The 14271-nt window shown below is 46.4% G+C and overlaps 1 protein-coding gene across 1 annotated transcript in view; it reads right to left on the bottom strand.

Annotated features, from left to right (window-relative positions):
• The window catches only part of ERCC3 (ERCC excision repair 3, TFIIH core complex helicase subunit), a 58461-nt gene that overhangs the window by 29642 nt on the left and 14548 nt on the right, over positions 1 to 14271 (bottom strand). The window contains exons 4-9 of the mRNA XM_088455819.1: positions 13816 to 13865; positions 12787 to 12922; positions 10327 to 10491; positions 10012 to 10216; positions 9426 to 9740; positions 1643 to 1827 (exon numbers count right to left, since the gene is read on the bottom strand). Of these exons, the coding sequence (XP_088311945.1) occupies positions 1643 to 1827; positions 9426 to 9740; positions 10012 to 10216; positions 10327 to 10491; positions 12787 to 12922; positions 13816 to 13865 (1056 nt within the window). The remainder of the gene's footprint in view (positions 1 to 1642; positions 1828 to 9425; positions 9741 to 10011; positions 10217 to 10326; positions 10492 to 12786; positions 12923 to 13815; positions 13866 to 14271) is intronic.

Below are 14271 nucleotides of genomic sequence, written 5' to 3'. Positions count from 1 at the left end.
GTGAATTGGAGGAATGGAGTGGTTTTCCCTTTGGGTCAGCACTTGTGGACTATCTAAAAAAAATTAGTTTGAATCATACTGTTTCCGTTTGGGGACGGGGAAGGGGAGGCTATGGCCAACGTGTCAGAGAATATGGGGGGGGGGGGGGGGGGTGTCGGCTCATCTTTCTGGGACTGCCGAGGGTAGTGGTTATGTCCTTGGACTCCATTGGTCCCAGCAGTATGAAAGCACCAGCCATCCTCAGTTCAGAGAGGGTTACTCAGTTGGCCGATGTTCACGCAGATGCTCAGACGCTGCATCTTAGGATGCAGCAGCGGATCAGAGAAGCTGTCAGGAGGCCTCTATTTACACAAGATGCCTTCTGCGACATTAGCATATTTTAGAAAAAGCCGCTGTGTACAACGGTAGCTATTGCGTCCATCTCTGAATCAGGCCCATAGCCACTGGTAAAGGTTGTATACATTATAAAGCTAAGCAGTAGGTGCCCAATCATTACCATCCGACTCCCAGACCATCAGTCCAGGACTAAGAAATCCGACATCCAAAGCAGTTTACTATAGTAGAGGATAACCTGGTAATACATTAGCTCACCGTATTAGGTAAAATAGCTCCAACTGCACCAAGCACAATATTAAATGATATTCCTATTGATCGCTCTATATTTCAGGAGAACACCTATCCTTGCTAAATATCAGTCATGGGCTGCTACCACTAACAGCATTACCTACACTTAACTAAACACAAAACGAGAAAATAAACTATCATCACCACTGATCATAAAACAATACATTTTATTAAAAATTGAGTTAAAACAAAACTAGTGTGTAGAGATCACAATAAAACGAAGATCCTACATTTATTACAATGCAAAAAGAGTCAAAAAAGCTGAAGATATAAAAGTATAGAAAAAAAAAATAGTGATTAAAATTGGAAACCTCCAGTCCACTTCATATAGGTGGTTACCAATAATCCTCTTGTACCTACAGATGTGTCCTATTACCACAGTTGCGACAGACAGCCCTTCCCGTGCAACTTGGCTAGCGTTGAGTGTCTTTTTCGCAATGCAATCGCTTCATGAGACTGCACTAATTTCATATGGGACACTTGTACTGTATATCTCTGTGCGACGGAGACTGAATCTGTATACAAATTGCTATAATGAAGCAGCCGCTGCATTTTTTACACACCAAATTCCGTTCAGATTCACACTCAGTCACACACAGATATACAAGTGTTGAACATCATATTAATCAGTGCAGCGGTTTTGTAGCACCGCATTGTGACCAAGACGCACATTCAAGCAAAAAGAAGCTACACCACATGGGACAGCACATTCGGGCCAGCCCTCTCGCGCCACATAGTGTATTGAGGCTAGATGTATGAGAACACAACTGTAGGTTATTCTTGAAGAAGTTTTGATACTAGAGTATAATTTTATAAGGGATGTTAATGTCAATAAATCTGTTTATTTATATTTTACAATTCTATGCTTAAACCCTCTCAAAGTCAGTGTTGTCCCTTAATGGCTGGTTGATGTTATCCCCGTTGAGCATGATTTGATTATAGGTAGTAGGATTCAGGGTTTTTTTCACCATGTTTCTTAGTTTCTTTTCTGTGTCTAAGTATGAATAGAGCAGCTCACCTCAGCACACTGCACTTTCGCGATGTACCCATTGTTCTGCAGCTCCATCCAGTTAGCTTCATACAGTTTAGGACCAATTAGAAAATTCAAGTCAACGATTTTGTCATCTTCTCGGACCAGAGTGGCGGTGAGCCCCAGCTTACAGTGCGCCTGAACGATGGTCAGCACTCGCCGGAACATCTTTGCTGGAAAAAGTAGAGGTTGCAATTATGATTTAGTATAATGGAATAACCAGAAAGATAAACATTTATTAATTAAACAATGAGCAGAACATTTGTGGGCAAAACAAGAGATATGGTAAGAACTTACCTTTGTTATCTCTGTTTCTACGAAGTCCATAGGGTCCACAGGGTTGACCTTGGGGTATAGGTTGGGAACCAAATCCGGGCACCACGCAGTTAAAGCTTTTAGCTCCCAGGATGCACTGGGTCCACTCTCCCTATAACCCCACCCCCAAGCCAGAGGCACCTCAGTTTGTAAGTAGCCAAAGGCCGGAGGAGGAGAGAAAAAGAGAGAGAAAACTGGAACACTCAATAACCATACTCACAGAAATGGGAGACGGAAAACCGGTGACCAGCCACACAGCCCATATGAAGCCAGGTGCGTCAGGGCGGGCGCCCTGTGGACCCTATGGACTTCGTAGAAACAGAGATAAAGGTAAGTTCTTACCATATCTCTTGTTTTCTACTTCAGGGTCCATAGGGGGTCCACAGGGTTGACCTTGGGGATGTCCCAAAGCAGTTCAACCAAGGGTGGGGACGCTCCTGTGCTGAGAGGAGAATCCGTCGCCAAAAAGGAAGCATCCTGAGAGGCAAAGGAAACCAATGCCTAGAACCTTAAAAAGGTGTGGACAGAAGACCACGTGGCCACCTAGTAAGGCAAAACAGCCGAGGCGCCACAGCGAGCCGCACACGAGGGTCACATGGCCCGAGAAAAAACAAGCATCAACAACAGGAAGGCCTACCCATGGGTAGGCCCCTGAGGAAGACCTACGAGGCCATCCAGCCAACATTTGGTTATAGGCCGGCCATCCTTTCCTGTGAAAACCAGAAATCTCAGACCACCAATAAGGAGTCCGATTTCCGTAAGGAACCTGAACGGATCACATAAATCCAAAGAGGCCAGACCACAGTCAATGAGGCCACACCAGCCGAGAGGACTGGGGACAGAATGGCCGTACCATAAGTTCCAGAATAATATGGAACCTGAAAACCACTAAGAAGAAACACAGGGCGAGAGCAACTCACACCCTGACATGATGCCCTCCAGAAGAGGGAGCCACATGAGAACGCTCCCAATTCAGACACTCTCCTGGTTGATATAAACACCCTGAGAGAAAGAGAGAGCCTAAGCAATAGACCATGTAATGGCTATCACAACCAGCGGTTCCATTGACTGTCCCCGGAGGTAACGAAGAACCACTACTTACTCCCAAGGAGTCCCTAGGGAGGACAAATGGAGGCATAATCAAGAAAACACTCCAAAGGATGAACTGGATACCAGAGTGGAGCAATTCCATATCTTAACCATACTGACAGTGTAGAGATCCGCACTGTCAGGAAGACCAGGCCAAGTGTGAAACCCAAGCCAGCCGGAAGGAATGCCAGAATATCTGGAAATCCTGGACACCGGAGGATTGTATCGACAGGTACAATACCATAAGAGTTATGGCTGCCACAGTTTGTCGTAGGTCCCAGCAAAAGCTGATCCATGTGCTCTAATCATTCCAACGATGACAAAGCCAGGGAAGCCGTAAGACCACTGTAAGGACACAGTCAAAGACAAACGACCCAGGTCCAAGGCAAAACCAAGGACCCTGAGACAACAGGTCCGGGCAGTGAAGCATCAGGGATGGAGTATCGATGTAGAGACTCCGAAGATCCAAGTACCCCTGACATCTGGGGCAATCAGGAGCCACCAGCAGGAAAGCATCTCCGTCTCGATTGAAAACACTTCCAAAGACCTCGAGGAAGAAGGGAGACCGGAGAACACAGGTACACAAAGTGGAAGGACCACTTCACCGACAAAGAGTCGCTGAAGGTTGCTTCAGAATCCCCAGAGCTGGACTGTAACACCATAGTGTGATAAAGTCAGAAGGCCATGAGGGTCACCTCAGGGGGGCCCCCCCTGCTCACCAGGAGATGAAACCTCTCTTGGGGAAGAGACTAGTCCCCGGGATGCACGTCGTGACGGCTGAGGACTCCCGCTTCCCAATGGAGAGCTCCTGAAATGAACGCTGCCGAGATGGTCGGGAGGAGACCCTCGGACTATGTCCGAATATGTGACATACCTGTCATTGCCACCCAACGAACAGTGTTGCTAAAAAGGAAGCCACTGTCCTGACCCTGTCGGACTGAACCTTTTCAGGTTCACCGGGAAACAAGAGTTATGCCAGAGTAAGTTAATTGACAGGGTGGAATTGACAGACGTCCAACTGCACTGAAAAGGATTCGATCCAGACACTGTCCATAGCAAAGAAAACCCTGGACGAGATGGCCATAGCCACCCGGACAGGGACCGACTTGCCTCCGGAGAGAGCATCATCGTTTGAACAGTTATCCGACAGAAAAAACTCGTTCCATCTGGAGATGAGCCAATTATGGAAAGGCCTGGAATGGAACTGAGCCCATTCCACCATGCATCCCAGAGTGTAAAGACATCTGTCGACTGCGCAGACAACCATGTACTCCTAATGGAAGAGAGGAGATTCCGTCTTACGCCAGAAGAATTCTCAGATTCTGAGAATCCAGCAGGGATCCTAGATGAAGAATACCCAGAGAGGGATGCAGGGAGGACTTTTTCCCCGTTGATTAAACGTCTGCACCCTGAAGAAGCCACAGTCATCCTGACCTGGCCGTAAAGTACCCCGGTGATCCCGCTAAGAGCAGGAGGCCGTCCAGGTACAGGAGCATTGGGATATACTGAACAGAAGAACTGTCAGAAAATCCAAAACGCTGGTAAACCCCTGTGGGGCTGAGGACAGTCCCAACAGGCAGAGCCCGAAAAATTGTAAGTGTTGCTGTGATACAGCAAACCTCAGCCCATGCTGAGGAAAGGTCTCTGTAAGTACCCGTAGGCACGCGTCCTGTATATCCAGTGATACCATAAAGTCCCCAGGTTCCAAACATCGTATGATGGAGCATAGGGATTTCCTCCTGAGCCCAGGTAGCTTTAGGAACTGGTTCAGGGAATTGAGACAGAGAATAGGCCAAAGAGGACCATTCAGCCACCGCACCAGAAAGAAAGCAGAACAACCAGTCCCTCACTGAGATAGTGGGGATGGCCTAATTAGCTCCGCTTACCGCAACAACTGCATAGCTTTCTGGATCTGTAAGGCCCTTGTAAAGAGGGCGTACCCTCCTACCCACGTAGCCGCGGCAACTTGACACTAGTACCGGGCGAACTGAGAAAATCGGTATCTCCCAGTTGTAGGCCTGTCCCGTCAGGCTGAAGAGATATCCGTAGGTTCAGAAGCAGGATCGGCTGGCAGTCCAGGCCTGCTCGGTACTGGATATGTCGGCCCTTGTAGATGCCGACAGTCTACGAAGAAACAGACCTTTAGGCTGACCCAGAGGACAAAAAAGACTTAACAGACTTAGGCCCTCATTCAGAGCCGCTCGTTAGCGGCAGTACGCTCGTTCCGAGCGATGTTTGCACATCTGCGCATGCGTACGGTTTTTAGTACGCATGCGCGAACCAGTCAGTGCGGCCAAAAATCGTTTGTACGCTATATAGCGAGTGCCTGCTATTTTGAGTGACAGAATGAGGCGTATGTGGGTGGTAACAGGGGAAGGTGCTTGAAAATGGGGAGTGGAGATCCGAACGCAGGCGTGCTTAAAGGTCAAAACGAGCGTATTATGGGTGTGCATAATTAATACAGCAGCGTCATTGACCACGTCACTGGGTTATTTTATAGCCAGAACTGCTCGCAAATTTGTGATAGCAAACACCAACCACAAGAATAGCGAGCAGTTCATACGCTGGTCGATGTACTCGATTAATCTAATAAATAGCGGACATGACGTATGGTGCGAGCGGCCAGGGGGCGTTTTTAACAAATAAACGAGCGTATGTTTTGCTCGCTCGTTCAGACTTAGAGGCGTGAACAGACTGCAATTTGCGAACGGATCATTTGAATAGCCACCCCTTGTTTTTGAACGAACGACCGCAAATAGCGAACGGCTCTGAATCAGGCCCTTAGTCTGAGGCCTTGTAGTGGGCATAGCTGAAAGCGGTAAACTTGTCGTTAGTAATACTGCCAATGTTACTACAGTCTTGTCAAGGTCAGGACCAAACAATATCAACCCTAAAGATGGTATCTGCACCTCTGCATTCCCAGAGCGCAGCCATAGGGTATTACGGAGGATACAGTCGCAGCCGGAACTCTGAAAGTTAGGAGACTGGTATCCAATATAGGCATTTCCACCTAGGACAACAGCATATATTACGTGAGCGACCAAATACATTTGAACCCCCGACGTGTTGGAGGGAAAAAAACGTTACAAATGCATCAACCCAATATGCAATAGTATTAACCAACCATGCTATAGCCATGGTAGGATGGGTAACAACTCCTGAAAGCAAGTATACTGATTTCAGGCAGAGTTACCACCTACGGATCCGAAGAATCCGACCACGCAGGAATGGGAGGCGTAGTAACGTCTGTAATCAGACGAGTAACACGCCCATCCACCCCAGGAGGGGCTCGTGATGACCCTCAGGGAATTTGGGAAAGGAGGCCAAACACTGTTGTAACACCTCCTATCTGGCAACAGCCAGAGTCCCGCTATGCGATCCACCCGCTAGTCAGCAACAGGGAACCCGAAGGCACGCAATACTGAGGGTGTATGATACAGGTGCAGGTCAACATTCACTCTGACCAGAATGGACCTGCTACCAGCCCTAAAACAGGGATAATAATACCTGAAATAGGCTTCCCCCCGTGTAAGAGGGAAAGAGCCCCAAACAGTATCCAGTTCACGGCAGAGCCAACTGGGAAGTAACCACAGGGCGTCAACCACGCCAATTAGCGTTTCGTAGAAAACTACATCCACCCAGGGTGGCTGTTGTGGTAATCCCTGCAAGGGGAATGACAGACTATTGTGGCACCAGGGGGAATTCATATACTGCGAAAAACCCCTGCAGGGAGCAGTAGTCTGTGTCACAGGGGAAGAGTGCAAGAAGCTGCGAGATACCCTGAGATGAAAAGGGCAGTATGGTGAAGTAACCCCAAGTGAGGTACAACAATGGGGCCCGCCCGGCGATCCGCAATTGAGAGGATCCCGAGAAAACAAACTGCCCAAGGGGGTCGTGAAAGAGGCCAGCACCAGATGACGCCACATACAGAACCCTTTATGAGTCAAATCCTCCGCACTAACACCTGCAGCACATGACTTGCAGGATAGTAAAAATGGGTGCAGTATAACGCTCTATCTCCTGGTCAGACATATCTGACCAATCTTGGCGGAAATATTAAGCAGCACTATACTGGTCCTGACTGATGCCAAAAATTAGCTGCAGGGACCCATTTTCAGCGTATGCAACACACAGTTCCATCTAAAATATGGCAACGTGCAGCACGCAACAGTATGTGACAAACCACACAAATATTAACAAGTATATAAATGTGAGGTCTCAGAACCACCCTAAGTACAGCTGTATTAGGGCAGATAAAGAAAAGGGATAGATATACACTGACAGGTGAGAGAATAAAGTACAGACAGTCAGCACTAGCATAAGTCACATACAATGCAGATATATACATATATACATAAACATGTCATATAATATACTGCACTATTACACTGCATTCAACTGCCCAGATTCAGTGTCTGGGAAGGCTACAGCGCTGTGTACACTGACCTGATGGTGAGGTACGCAGGGGGACTGGACCAACTGCCATCCTGAGAGATTTCTGCTGCACCACAGAGATAAAATGGCCGCTGGAGACCTCAGAGGAAGCGTGGCCCGCGGAGGAAGCAGCTCAGCGACGCCAGACTATGGATACTGAAAGGCGCGCTGAGCTGAGGGGAGGAGCCGCTGTAACAGGGAAGGCTGCCTCCCCTGGCCGGCTATTAACCCCCGGGACGCCGGCTCCCTGCACCGAACACAAAGTCCCTGGTGGTCTAGTGGACACACGGGGTATGGGGGGCCCGCCGCCACTGCCGGCGCCTCCGGTCTGTCCCCTGAGAACGGAGGCACAGGACTGCATTTGAAATGCGCGGATCACCGCTTGCGGTGATCCGCGACCTTACCTGCTCCCCGTGGATCCGGTAGCAGTCCTGGGCGCCCACAGAGTCCGGCTAGTACAGACTCTGGGGTCCCGCTGAGATCCCCAGATCTGTACTGGCGTCTCAGCGCCAGCGGGGTGACGGAGCGGCAGCTTAGACGTCCTATGGACAGTCCGACGCTGCCGCTCTGAAGAGTCCAAAGTCCATGGAAAAAACTTTGTCCCTAAAAAAATAAAATAAGCTTAGGGGCTGCTAATCAGCTCCCCCTGCGCTAACGGTGACCCGACTCCGGCCGGGCACCAACTGAAACTGAGGTGCCTCTGGCTTGGGGGTGGGGTTATAGGGAGAGTGGACCCAGTGCATCCTGGGAGCTAAAAGCTTTAACTGCGTGGTGCCCGGATTTGGTTCCCAACCTATACCCCAAGGTCAACCCTGTGGACCCCCTATGGACCCTGAAGTAGAAATATTGGTTATAGCTTTAAAAAAGGTACATCATATGGAAATATTTAGTTATTCCATTATGTTCTAGGGGGATAAAGTAGGGAAATTTCACGTGCCTCAGAGGTTTGGATGTAAACCAATTGACTAATCAAAAACACTGCATAATAAACAATTTGCAATGATAATTAGACCACTGGAGACGCTGTACCTGAACAGGAATATAGCAGCAAACATTTAATCATTTTCCTTCAGACATCGGACAAGATCCCCCACAGCAACAATAAAGTCAATCCCCATTTAAGACTATTTCAGAGTACATCCCATAAATAAATAAAAAAAACAAAACACATCTGTGCTTGTTCTTGTGCACAGTGGCCCTGATTCAGAGCCGGACACTCTGACAGAGCGCTCACTCTGAATCAGGGGCGTCCTTCTTAATTTTAGAGCGGCCTCCTGGCCGCCCGTATTGCTGTGGGTGACCACCCACATCTATAGCGAGCGGCCAGGAAGATGGTCGCGATGGTCAAGACCATCACGACCATCGGGCTTGCGATGAGACCCTTATGGTAGGGTCTCGTTGCCACAAGCCCTGGAGTGCTTTCAGCTCTATCCCCTTGGCCGCCCGTATTGCTGTGGGTGACCACCCACATCTATAGCGAGCGGCCAGGAAGATGGTCGCAATGGTCAAGACCATCACGACCATCGGGCTTGCGATGAGACCCTTATGGTAGGGTCTCGTTGCCACAAGCCCTGGAGTGCTTTCAGCTCTATCCCCTTGGAACGCCGGCCCCAGACAGTAGGCGTTCCAAGGGGAACGCCTCCGTCTGGCCAGCCACGCCCCCGGCACGCCCACCAAAGGGGGGATGCTGTCACTCACCATCGACAGCACGCCCCCTTTGTAGCGAGACCCATAGCAACGGCTTGCCAGTCGCTATCCGGGTCTCGCACATGCGCACTGGGCCAACATCGACCCACTTGCGAGCGGGTCTGAATTAGGCCCAGTGTGTGTTCTAAATCCGGATGGTATTTGGATATTCCGCATTGCCTCAGTCTCAAACCATTTGAATTTCAAAGTAAGCAACTAATTTACATCGCCCAGATCTGTCATTTACCTGGAATCGTATGTACTTCATCTAGTATCATCAAACCCCACTCCTGACTTTTTAGCCAATCCATTACTCGTTCGGCTTCCCAAGACCTCTTTGTCGTGTGTCCCAGCATGGAATATGTGCTGATAGCGATTGAACATCCGATTGGCTTGTCCTTGGCGTCTGATGTAAAGCGACATATCTGGCTGTCATCAATCGTAGACCACATCTTAAACTGTGCTTTCCACTGTTCCACTGAAACAGCAGAATTCCCCAACACCAGACACCTTTTCCGGACTGTGCACGCAGCAGTGACACCCACCAGAGACTTCCCCGCACCTGCCAAACACAAGGTTCAAACTATAACAGGAGTTTTAGAAAACCCAACTTTTATTCAGTATTTATTATAAGCTCAGAATCCTGAGGCATAATTATTTTTATATCAATGGAACCAGTAATCTGGACAGTCTGGCTGTAATCTGAGGGGGGAAAGTGAGATATGTGAAATAACCTAATGAAGGGCAGAGGAGTGTTTTTCTGGAAATCTGTCTCAGAGACTGATTCTAAACAAAACAAACAATAAACGCAGACTTTTTAATAAGACCCTCACCGCAGGGCAGAACAATCACACCAGAACGAGCACGGCCATTGCCAAACATCTTGCGGAGGCTCTTTTCTTGGTATGGGCGAAGGACAGCGGTAGGCTTTAGGTCAATGTTAATGTCCGGATTCATGGTGTCATTTCTAAAGTCGTACTCTGCCAACAAGGGGTATTCCATGCAGATGCATCGCTTCTGGAGCTCCTCTATCTTTTCCTAAACATAGGTAAAACATGAAGAGATCATTGAAAGTCAAGTAGACACCATCGCGGACACTTTGCCAGATACATTGAGGAGAATCCTTCAAGGGGAACTGTGGGATTTACCTGTTTGACCTCAAAAGACACAGTTTGTGTCTCTTCTTCCTCCTCTTCTTCTTTGTCCATTTGTTCATAAAACTCAAACAGGTCGGCAGGGACGTCACTCTTATTCTGCGTCTCTGGGTCCTGGGAGGTGGAGGGGCCTCCGGCTGAGTCACTTGTCTTGGAAATCTGGGAGTTATTTCAACACAGGTGATGAGGCAGATAGGCCCTTGCATAATATAAACACATTTAATGGCAAATGGTTCAGTGTGATGATATCTATTGTGTTATACGGATATGGAGAAATGTTCTGAGGAAAATTCAGTTCCTTTTAGAATGTTTCTCAGGGATTTTTAACCCTAAAGTAGGATTATGTAATTTAATAATTTCCCTCAGTATAACACAACTAAAGCAAAGTCAGACATTTTTTTATACTGTAACATTATAGTTTACATACAAGAACCATAGAAAAGCTTTCAAAATCACAAATAAAAAATTACAGGTGGAGAGTCAACAACATAAAAATTGGATGTATGAATATAATTTCATATAGAGTTGCATTTAATACCACAATCTCTCTGCATCAGGAGGATCATATCCATGCTTCCACTATACTACTCTCAGTCTATGGCTTCCTGCTGCCTCCATCCCTTATCATGCCCCTGTTCTCCTCACTAACATATCACTCATCTCCCAATATATCCTGTGCTGTCGGAGGATCCTGCTCCTTCCACTACCTAACTCACAGTCTATGGCTTCCTACTTCCCTTCATATTCCCATTGTGTATTGGGAAGTAATAAACGTTAAGCTCGCCTGGACCCTTGTTGGGGAGAATGCCAATGGCGCTTTCCCATATTTATAGTGGGTATATGTTGCAGGACTGTCATGCATACATAGGGTACATAATTCCCTAAAAGAGCCTAATCATCCCTGGTGAGATTGTGCTGAAGACATTCTTGGTTGGAACAATCATGTTTTTCATACGCTGGGACCTGGGTCTAAGAAGGTTAATGAAACTGGGGAGAAAGTGTCAATAAGTTGAAACAAAGCAGATGGGGAAAAAATACAACAACAGGTAAATACTGGGAAGGTGCCTCAGTAATCTGGAGTGAACAGTAAATATGCCAATTTGTTCCTGATGATTGAGACACATAGTTAGGACCCCTTCTATCTGAAGAGAATAGGGTATGTACAGACCAAACCCAGGATAATAAAGACTGAATCAGGTGGCCAGATGAAATGGCTCTCACTCCCTGCACCCAAGTGCCCCGATCATGGGAATCTGAGCAAGGACAAAAAGGGCTGACTGTGGGAGATCCAGGGAGACTGGAATGATAGGACTGGCTGGAGAATATGGTTTCCTCTGGACAGCTGTGGTAACAGGGGATGGATATAGTAATAGAATTACAAAGGGTCTACTTTAATCCCCATCTCCCAGTGGATGCTGCAGGTATGCATTTTCAGTGTATGTCCGCAGAATGCTGGGTAACATTAAGCCAAATTTAGGAGGATAACCAGGTTCCCATCAGAGCATGCCAACAGGATTGATTTCTGGAGTATATGTGTATTGTGTGTGACCATGTAATGTTAAGTTACATGATTTAGTATGAAAGTGTATATGCCATTAAGAATTTAGTTTAGTAAAAATCACTAACACGGTCCACAGTAGTGATGCAGGTAAGAGGCTGAAAGTTAAGAAGATTTTGTCCCTGGGTACAGTCCATTGGTCGTTATGGGCAAATAGTTGCCACTGTATTGAGACAATCCTCTACATAGAATAGATTGGTGTTCTACCCTATAATATTGATTTGTTCTAAAGTGCGGTGCAATACAGCACTCTAGCATTTATAAATAGGAGTGTATTACATTTTATTGAATCTATTCATCAGTAACCAAAACATATCTGTGACTTAAACATAGATTTTTCATTATATCTTTTAAACAAAAATGTCACAGACACTACAAATTTAGAGGGATATTGATTTAAAAGCCCAAAATCGTCTGACTGGGTGGCTGGAGACCAAAGGGAGTCAACTACACCTCATATATAAATAACAAATGTTTGCACTGTTTGGGAAAGTTCTCCATCAAGTGATTAGAAAGGCAGATGAGGCCTCCATATCAGGATATGATGCAACACAGTGTACAATTAGCTCTATGGAGACACCATGGCATAGATGACTTCTATGTGCATCTTTTGTACAAAATGTGAAAATGAAAAGCATGGGTTTTTATTTTTCTTCAGTCACCTATCCATTAACAAGTTAAAGAATGAAAGTTCATTTGCATTTGGGTCCTGTGGTTTTACATATACACACTCTGCTGCAAGGGGACCAAGTTGTCAGCATGCCATTAGCCTGTAGCTCCAAGTGTCATTGTTATTGACCCTAAAAGAGGCAGTTCCAAATACAATTATGACACCTGAAATTCAGGTGTTCCTAGAAAGCCAGTTTGAGGACTAACCAATAGGCTGTGCTACTTACAGCAGATTTGCTAGTAAAGGTCTCCGTAATAAGCGCTGTTTCCTCGCCCTCCTCATTCCTCAGTCTACAGCCTCGGATGGTGGAGTCTTGCAGAAGATCCTGGATGACTTCGGGATGGGCGCTCTCAACAAAGTACCTGGGGAGGTCATATGATCAGCACAACATAAAACAACGGAGAGCTAATCACACATAACCTGGGACACATGCAGGTGTTAACCTTCAATAAGAAAATTCACATATTGAACTATGCTCTTCCCTCTATATCTTTTACACCTTTTTAAAACACTTTGGCTCTGTATGAATATGTTACACGCTACCCAATGAGGAAAGCTGGCACATTGCTAAAGTTGGATGATGTCACAGGTGGTCTCTCAGGGGTGCAGTGAAATGCTCCTGCCAGTACATGAGATCTTCTCATTAATATGTATAGACTCCCAGAATTCAATAACAGATGGCGTTGCCGGTGATGCACGGTTCTGTGTATATTTGCCATATAAAGAACAACCAAAATCTCGGGAAAAATGGCAGCTTTTTGTGCGCTCCTCTTTGGGGGTGATCAAAAACCCACAATCTAGGTAGGATACGAGATCACATTCCCGAACACAATCTGAACCTATTTAATTGATCTCAATAAGTGTAAAATGTTTACTTTCATGCTCAGATTATCTTATTGTGCCATTAAGTGTAGATGGTTGGCCCTCTTTAAATGAGGTTCCCATGTAAAATAGCCCACAGAACCAACATCCCACTACATAGGAAAAAACTCATTCTAAATCAGTCCCCCCATGCCCGAATAAAGTGCGACTGCTTAAAGTTCTAGGATGGCTATGTCAATATACAAAACCACTTTGCGATTAGGATATTAAAGGAAAATTAAATTATATCCGGGTTAGGTTATACCCAGGAGCACAGTCAAACTAGTTTACATTTTTTTTAGGTCATGTTGCCAATTGCTGCATCGGCCTAACATGGGTCACTGTTGAAATTTAGTGCAGCAGTGCAGAATGTATTGTATGGGCTACACTTTACCTGTTATGTTTCAAGACCAACTTCACTTTTCCATAACTCACGGTGCAGAGCTGCAGGAGATATAGACAACATGTACAGCACATTATTATATGGTGAAATGGAGATCTCCTAACAGATTCTAAGCAGGGTGGATCAGGTCTACAATTCATCAGCAGTGATCAGAAACCAATGCTGTTACCAAGGGGACCCACAGAACTGGGCCAATTCAATACAGCCATGAAGACCACACTGGGTTGGATGGGCTGCGTAATATATGAAGAGTTATAAATAATTAATTAAGCGCATCAGTCCCCTCCTCTCTAGGCTAACAATGCTCTCAGTATATTGAATCCATCTTATCTGCAGCAATCTCCTGAAATCACTGGTATTCCAAATACTCAGCATTGAAAGTTATTGGTGATGTTTAACACCAGGATCAGGCGATCTCTATGTGAAACATCTCTCAGTTTACTTTTT

This window comes from Taudactylus pleione, unplaced genomic scaffold (assembly GCF_031769625.1).
Source record: "Taudactylus pleione unplaced genomic scaffold, aTauple2 ptg000671l, whole genome shotgun sequence".
Taxonomy (NCBI): domain Eukaryota; kingdom Metazoa; phylum Chordata; class Amphibia; order Anura; family Myobatrachidae; genus Taudactylus; species Taudactylus pleione.
Note: the sequence above shows the minus strand (reverse complement) of the source record. Positions and strands in the feature narration are given on the sequence as shown.